Source organism: Phragmites australis, chromosome 19 (assembly GCF_958298935.1).
Source record: "Phragmites australis chromosome 19, lpPhrAust1.1, whole genome shotgun sequence".
Taxonomy (NCBI): Eukaryota; Viridiplantae; Streptophyta; class Magnoliopsida; order Poales; family Poaceae; genus Phragmites; species Phragmites australis.
In genome coordinates, this window is record NC_084939.1 from 908441 (window position 1) to 916271 (window position 7831).

The window sequence follows — 7831 nt, forward strand, 5'->3', positions numbered from 1 at the left end:
ATGCACATTGGAGGTAGCTAGGAAGGTCGTCGGAGATGTCGATTCTAGAACTCAATCGTCCGAAGTAATCGAACGCAACTACTTGTGTGGCTTCCCATATGTTGGGGGTCTATGTCGATCTGTACCATCGGATGACAAATCCAGTGGTTCATCGAGCTCTTCTACCCATCATGGCAAGTTTTTTTCCACGTTAGAATTATTATGGTCAAGCTTTTTTTTACATCGGAGGAACGTAATCTATTCATGAATTTGTTCGAATGCCATTGAGAAGTGAGAACAGAGGGCATCCACCATTTTGTAGTCCACATCAATCTAGCACCCATGCATAGTTGACAGTCCTTTTCCCTGGACAATCTAATTAAATCGTCTGATAACGTTTTTTTCTCTCTACAACTTAAGTTTTTGGGCGAACTAGTGCATGCAAATATTTATAACTAAGGACCAAAGGCCATCCTCTAAAAAAAAAAAAGAAGAAGGAGGATCGTCTAAAAAAAAGAGGAAGAGAGAAGAACCTATAGAAGGGAAAGTAGGAATTGGAAGTGGTACTTTGGTGGCTCACATGGGCATGTTGATAAGTGCATCCTAATCTCTTCGTCTGTACAGGCTGAGGCTACGAATTTTGTCCCAAAATGGTTTGAACATGAGCCACATGCACCCAGAGCCATACAACTAAATCCTTGTGCAATCAAAGGCAACAAGGTATACTGATCCTCCAGAAGCATGTCGTACAGAACATGCGTGCTTGCAGCTATAGCAGCTTCAACTGTGCAAAGAAGGGACTGATTAATTTGTTGATAGCTATATTTTGCACTTCCTTTCCATGTTAGTTAGACAAGAGTCTTTTAATGTTCATCTTGTGTGCACAACTGTTTCAATTTAAAAACAACTGTGAACAAATAGTTATTACCTAAAAAACCTACGAACAAATAGCAGCTTGTAATGAGTAATAACACTGGATTTAACTGGAACCATATACACCAGGACATACAGCTACAACAAGACATGGAAATTTTGCTGTTTCATCTCACTGTATCTTGATTTTCCCAACCAATGGACAGCTTTAGCTTAGACACACAGGCCTCAACCACAGTCACTCCTCTTAAGCACAGCAGGTCATGGTGCACATTGCTGTCGCCACAGAAGATCCTTGTGGCTTGTGAGCTGTGACTCTACTCATGCCAGTCTCAGTCTCCTTTTCTTCTTCTTCTTCCTCCTCTCTCTCCACCTCCATCACCTGCACACGCAAACCCTATAAAAGACATCCTAGTCCCGCTCCGAATCTTCCAAGCTCCGCACAGAACTCCTCCCCTCCCTCTCTTTCCCCACTCGATCGAATGGAGATGGTGCTGCAGCAGAGGGGGAGCATCGTCATCAACAACACCGGCGAGGTGGCGACGTGCCGCCTCGGCCCGAGACCGGCCACGCCGCCGACGACGAAGCAGGAGCAGGGGCAGGAGGCGGCGGCGGCGGAGGGGGAGCTCCGGCGGGGCCCGTGGACGGTGGACGAGGACCTGACGCTCATCAACTACATCGCCGACCACGGCGAGGGCCGCTGGAACGCGCTCGCGCGCGCCGCCGGTACGTGATCGATCGATGCACTCGACCCATTATTAGTTGCACCTTAAATTGTAAGTCATCGATCAGTGTTCAGTGATCGATCGATCACCAGCTGCATGCATGTATTTTTCCTAAAACAAAAAGAAGTATTGGATTCACACCTGATCTTTTCATGGACAGAATTTTATTTTCTTGAGAATTTCCTGTGCAAGTTGGCCAATCATTATACTGTAGTCATCTGTCTTTGGTAAACTATATCCCGGTGCATGTCTATCTCCGGTGGCTGACGTGACTGGAGCTATATAGATAGTAAAATATGCAGCATCGGCACACCATAACAAATGTGCAAAGTTCATCAACTTGGTCATATGTGTCACGTGTGTAGAGCTAGGTACTGATGCGATCCTAGCTATTATATGCTTTTGAGATCGATCTGTGTACTAGTGCTACTGAAACTAGCTCTATGCAAAATTCAGACCCGATCAGTTGATTTGATTCGACGATGATATTATATTCAAGACAAGATTATTATCACGCAAGTGTACGACTTTGTTTCGTGCGTCTTTCGTAGCACTGACGCCTGATGATGCATGGAACAGGACTGAAGCGGACGGGGAAGAGCTGCCGGCTGCGGTGGCTCAACTACCTGCGGCCGGACGTGAAGCGCGGCGACTTCACCGCCGGCGAGCAGCTCCTCATCCTCGACCTCCACTCCCGATGGGGCAACAGGTGCTACGTCCCTCCCTCCCTAATTTAGTGATGGGAGAGATCAGACTCGTGCAGACGCACCTGCAAGTTGGAAGGCAAATTCACAAGTGGCCGGCCGCCCTCTCCTTTCGCCGCCGCCGCAGTACATCATGTCACGCTCCAGTCAGTACGTTACGACTATTTAGCCCGGCCCGTGGTCGACGGCGACGTGCCGGCTGGCTCAGCCCGGCCGTGTCAACACACCTGTCCACGCACACACGCACGCACAGTGTGTCTGACGTGACGCACAGTAGCTAGCTAGCACGCAACAACGCACAACTTGGACGGCCGGTGCAACGCACAGTAGCCACACGTACGTACTATCGTAGCTTTTGAAAAATGCTACTCGATCCTATACGTATATTAGATTAGAATATTCGCATACAGCTTGAGTAATTCGCCAAATTAAAGACTGACACTGAAAAGTGGACTGCTAGCTAGTTTCGAAGTTGCACGCTTCTTCATTCGTTCTCTAATTTGTTTGTTTCTATCGTGTCTTTTAGTCTATTAATTGCTAGTTTAATTTGGAATTAATTTGCACTCGTTTCAATTCTGATTTCCAATTTGTTCTTGGATCTTTGAAATGGACAATATGTAGGTGGTCCAAGATCGCGCAGCAGCTGCCGGGGCGGACGGACAACGAGATCAAGAACTACTGGCGGACGCGGGTGCAGAAGCACGCCAAGCAGCTCAACTGCGACGTCAACAGCAAGCGCTTCAAGGACGCCATGGCCTACCTCTGGATGCCGCGCCTCGCCGAGCGCGCAGCATCCCAACAACAAGCCTCCGCCACCGTCTCCGGCGACCGCGGCCTCGGTGTCTCCGCAGCTCCGACGATGGCGGCCGCGATGGCCACCGCCTCTCCCAGCAGCGTGGTCACCACCTCGTCCTCGAGCTCGCTCACGTCGTCGGAGTCCACGCACGAGGAGAAGAGCGTGCACCTGCACGGCGGCGGCGGGGAGATGGTGAGCGGTGGGGACTGGACGATGCAGGGTGCGGACCATGAGTTCTGGTCCACGGCGTCGGTGTTGCAGCTTGCCGGCGGTGATCAGTTCCAGGACATGCAGGACCTCAGTGGGTGGGTGCAGGGGTTTTCCGAGGGCGTTTCTGAAAATCTGTGGAGCCTTGAGGACATCTGGAGGATGCACTGAATTATTTTTGCGCGCGATTATAGCGGGTTCATTGTACGATAGAATTGAAGAGAGAGCGATGATCAAGGAACGCAAAATGTTTCTTTTTACTTCTGACTATGACTATATAGCTATCACTCGGTAGTAGTACAAGTGACTAAAGTTTAAGTTAATTTCTTCTTTAGTTATTCTTTCTTTTGTGGTTGCTTCGATTCTTCCATGTCGAGTGTTTTTTAATTTTTGCCATGTCTAGGGGCTAAAGAGGGAGAGATCGATCAACGTTTGTATGGTGATAGATATGTATATATATAAATATATTTTACAAGTGCATGCACTGATAGATGATTATTATTGATACGCGCTATGCATATTGTTGTATCCTTCCTTATCTCACAGCGAATTATCTCGATCGCTCACAGCTTTCTTTTCTTTATTTCCTTAAAAGAATAAATAATGAAAAAGTCACAACATTCATATGCTACCCTTCAACAACTTGACTAGTCGAGAAATGAAAATGATCCCCGTCGCCATCAACGAATGCGGAATGAATAAAGCACGCGTTGTGAGCTAGCTCTACCTAAAGTCTCGATCTAGAACAAAACCACCACTAGATTACGTGCATGCCGGCCAGAACTAAGCTGATCAAATTGTTAAAGTACATGACGCAACGTACGCCAGAAACTGATCGAAAAACTATAAATTTCTTTCAATAATCGATTGAATTAAGCCTCAGACAGAACAATGATCTTGTCAGGAAAAAAACGTGACGAGTGAACGAATATTATTATTCAACAGTTGAAGGGTCGCAACCTGTGGTGTGAAATCCTATCCTGTGTACGCCGCAGTGCATGAACCGGCCGGCCGGCGGCGGCCAAGTGCCCGAGCGGGCCCCGCCAGCTCACACAAGGAGAAGGCGCACGTGCTCAATTGGACCCATCCACATCCGTACAGCTGGGAGGCGACGCGACGGGAGAGCTGATCCAGCCACCCAGTTCCCGACGGCGACACGTGTCAAGGCCCGCCCCGCCGTCCACGTCGGGGCTGGCGGCGACCGGCGACCAGTCGGACCGACGGCCCAGGGAATTAGATTAAGAAAGAGTAAGCGCCCGTCGATGCGTGATTAGCTGCGCGGAGCTTGCGGCGTAATCTATCGTTAGGACCGACGCATCCATGACTAATCATCACCTTCAGAGGGGCCGGGTGAGTCCAGTTCGTTCTTCTTCGTCGGCGGCGTCGCTGTTGCCACCATCGTCGTCGTTACGTCCGGGGATGGGCGGACCGGCCGACTGCGTTTCGGCTGACCATGGATACCATCGACGTGACGTGCGAATTTTTCCAAGGGTTTCAAATAGTGCGCTGTGTTTTATGAATCCTTCTGTACGGTTTTGTGGATATGTACTTAGTGTATATCGAGAGTTGATTATAGTTTTTGGTACTTTGTGGAGTATCAACTAAGAGCCTTTTTACCATCCTTGGAAGGTAACGATAATTATAACTTTGAGGGATACCAAATCTGATAGCACCACATGATAGCTCCAAAAACCTTTCAAATGTTGATCGACGAATTGCACTGCAGGGTAGAAAAGAAGCCAAGCCACAGCTACTCTACCGGTGGTCTGGGCCTCTGGACCCTCTGCTGGGGCCGTCGAGGCCATCCTCTGTTTTCTTTCTTCACAGGACAAATAAGGACTACCGGTCAGGAACGACCGAGAGACTTCCAGGAGCGAGGCGACACCGAGACGACTTCGAGCGAGCGGCAAATCCGGTCCCTCTCCTACCGTCTCCGGCTTGCCGGCAGCGTGGATAGACGGAGGGACTCACGCTGATTGGCTATACCTAGTTATTAGGTCAGTAGCTGTTGAATAATGGTGTATTCGGACTTCACCTTCTTCCCGTCGGGGCTACGACGCGTGGAGCTCGGTGCCAACCGGTCGCTGAGGTGCTAGTTGTCGCCTCTGCTCGGGGTGGAGGAGAAGGTCATGGTGGCCTTGGGAGCAGGTGTTTCAACGCAGGGCGTTGTCCAGTATCTGCGTATGCATTTGTTTTATGATGTATGAGTATTTGCATGTGTATGTGTATATGTTAGGGATGTATATGTGTATGTGGTTGGTTTACTAGATCATCAGTATTCTACCAATGATGCTAGTGTCTAGTTTAGTTTGGATCTCTGTGACAAGGTGTGATCTTCTTATCCGGTTCTCAGTTGTCTACGAGTTTAATAATGTCGGGTTCTTTTCTAGCTACCGAGGTTGTTTGAAACTTCGTTGGTCTCAATGCATCCCGATTGCGGGATGTTATTTTTTATGACTATAAAAAAAACTAATAGTGTTTAATGGTCCCTACTTGTTGGTGCAGATCTTAGAAATAGTTCCTATGACCTTGTTCAGTAACGATGGATCGGAGATGATGTTGAGATAACGGTATCAGAACCTATGTTTTTTTGTGTTTTTTCTTCTTCTTTTATATTTCTACTGTGTAATATGTCCATGTTTTTTATCTAATGAAAGTCACCCCTCTCTGACAAAAAGACATAAGGACAAAGTACCATTCTCTGCTTGTTCCCCTCTCTGAGGCTGTGACTGAACAAGTAGACACAACTACACGAAAAAGAAATATCTACAGCACAGCTACAAACCCGCCTTGTGAAGCACTACGCCCGATTGATGCCACATGTCCCCCTATCGATCTCCAAGAACTTTCTTCGACTGATTGCGAGTCATTCTGAGCAACTGGTTCCAGGCGTCATCGAGGGCGAGGCGCGGCTCCAGGCGACAGCGGAGGCGTCGGCTTCGTACAAAGCCGCTTCAGAGGAATGCAGCAAACAATAGAGAAGCTGGAGAAGATCCAAAGCAATTGATTGTAAGAACTAGGTTTGTTATTATCTTATAGTAACTCATTTATTTGCATCTCTTCTATTCTGAATAATTTTGTGTTTGTTTGGCTTAGGAATCATTTGATGCAAGTACCGGTGTTAATATCACAATACCAAACTTTGCCGCATTGTATTCTTCAACCATGATCGCTCCTTTTAATCCAAGGAAGATATACACATTTTTTACTTGGAGTTGATCAAGATTCGACACTGTGGTCCGCTGCTACAAAATTACATTTTGATCAAGTAGCAAATCACGCAATATTTAAGGAGTAGGCATTCTTCGATAAATTTTTATGGAACCATCAATCTGTAATTTTTCATTTGTGCACTGTTTTGGTGAGTTACAATCAAGACGTTTTATGCATAAACTAGTGCTCTCTTCAATTGTGATCCAAGCTTGAACTCCAATGATATCAGGAAAGTTGTATTGTTGCTAACTAATTTTTTTTATGTACAAATATGGAGCCTAGGCATGAATACCAGGCTCAAGAAGGTCTACGGCGCATAACTAGTGAAAGTACTGCAGCCAAACTGACAAAATAGAAAATTACAACGAAGCTGAAAATTCCAGGTGTCTTCCTTGCCAACCCCTCTTGAGCAACTTGTATGTTGTCAGCATCTTTCTATGTAGAAGCAAGCACTGAAAGAATTTGCACTTGTAATTCATGCTTGAACTCAAACCAAAGTTCTATTCAGGCTAACTGAATTTTCTCTTCCACATTGTTATAAACAGACCAAGGTCAGCGGTGGAGGAGAAGAAGGTCACCAACATGGTGGACCCTGAGGATAAAGGGGACTACACCAACGTCAGGGCGGCATTGGCCGCCATCCCTGACGACAACGACGATCGTGCCATCCTTGACCTCAAGCTCGGCGAGTATCGTGAGAAGATCTTTCTCAACCTTTTTTTACAGACATCTCCTCACTGCGCGGTCTACTTTAGAGACTTTTTAGGGTGCGAAATGGAAGTCGAACTTCCACCAACTCTCTTCACCTATGGAGTTTTGCCACTAAGCTACCAGCCCGTCCGCCGATCCTCAACCTCAGGAAGCCGCTGGTGACATTCAAGTCGGACCAATAAACTCGGGCAGTCATCGTGTGGAGGGGCACGGCGGCGACACCCGGCAAGGATGGCAAGCCCGTCGGCACCATGGGTAGCACCACCGTGGCGATTGAGTCCGACTACTTCATGGCCTACTAGGCGGTGTTCAAGAACGACACGCCGCTGACGAAGCTGGGCGCTAAGGGGCTGCACTACTTCGAGGAGTGCGAGATCAAGGGTAGCGTGGATTTCATCTTCAACTTTGGGCGATCGCTGTACGAGGACTGCCACATCGTGTCGGTGGTGAAGGAGGTGGTGGTGCTGACGGCGTAGCAGCGGAGCAAGTCCATCGAGGGCGCCATCGAGAGCGGGTTCTCGTTCAAGAAGTGCAGCGTGAGGGGGGGGGTGAAGGGAGGGCAGATCTACCTGAGCCGCACCTAGGGGTACTCGTCGCGGGTGTACGTGTACACACTTTTGTAA

At 48.0% G+C, this 7831-nt stretch overlaps 1 protein-coding gene, 1 long non-coding RNA gene and 1 pseudogene across 2 annotated transcripts; all 3 read left to right on the top strand.

The window, feature by feature from the left end:
• The first annotated feature begins 1205 nt into the window (after positions 1-1205).
• LOC133900564 (transcription factor JAMYB-like) lies at positions 1206-3759 on the top strand. Its single transcript, XM_062341743.1, has 3 exons — positions 1206-1578; positions 2157-2286; positions 2903-3759. The coding sequence occupies exons 1-3, from the start codon at positions 1335-1337 to the stop codon at positions 3453-3455; spliced, it is 927 nt and encodes a 308-aa protein (XP_062197727.1). The 5' UTR covers positions 1206-1334; the 3' UTR covers positions 3456-3759.
• Positions 3760-4577: 818 nt separating this feature from the next.
• On the top strand, positions 4578-6529 carry LOC133900629 (uncharacterized). The gene is made up of 3 exons (XR_009906570.1): positions 4578-4913; positions 5011-6304; positions 6381-6529. It is a non-coding gene; the product is annotated as an uncharacterized LOC133900629 (long non-coding RNA).
• A 187-nt stretch (positions 6530-6716) lies between these two features.
• LOC133900994 (probable pectinesterase 53) lies at positions 6717-7831 on the top strand (annotated as a pseudogene).

Bases quoted from the DNA above. Each gene is read 5' to 3' on its own strand.
- LOC133900564 (XM_062341743.1), top strand. From the start codon at position 1,335: ATGGAGATGGTGCTGCAGCAGAGGGGGAGCATCGTCATCAACAACACC. The intron at 1,579-2,156 runs GTACGTGATCGA...TGCATGGAACAG, and splicing joins CGCGCTCGCGCGCGCCGCCG to GACTGAAGCGGACGGGGAAG. The intron at 2,287-2,902 runs GTGCTACGTCCC...GACAATATGTAG, and splicing joins CACTCCCGATGGGGCAACAG to GTGGTCCAAGATCGCGCAGC.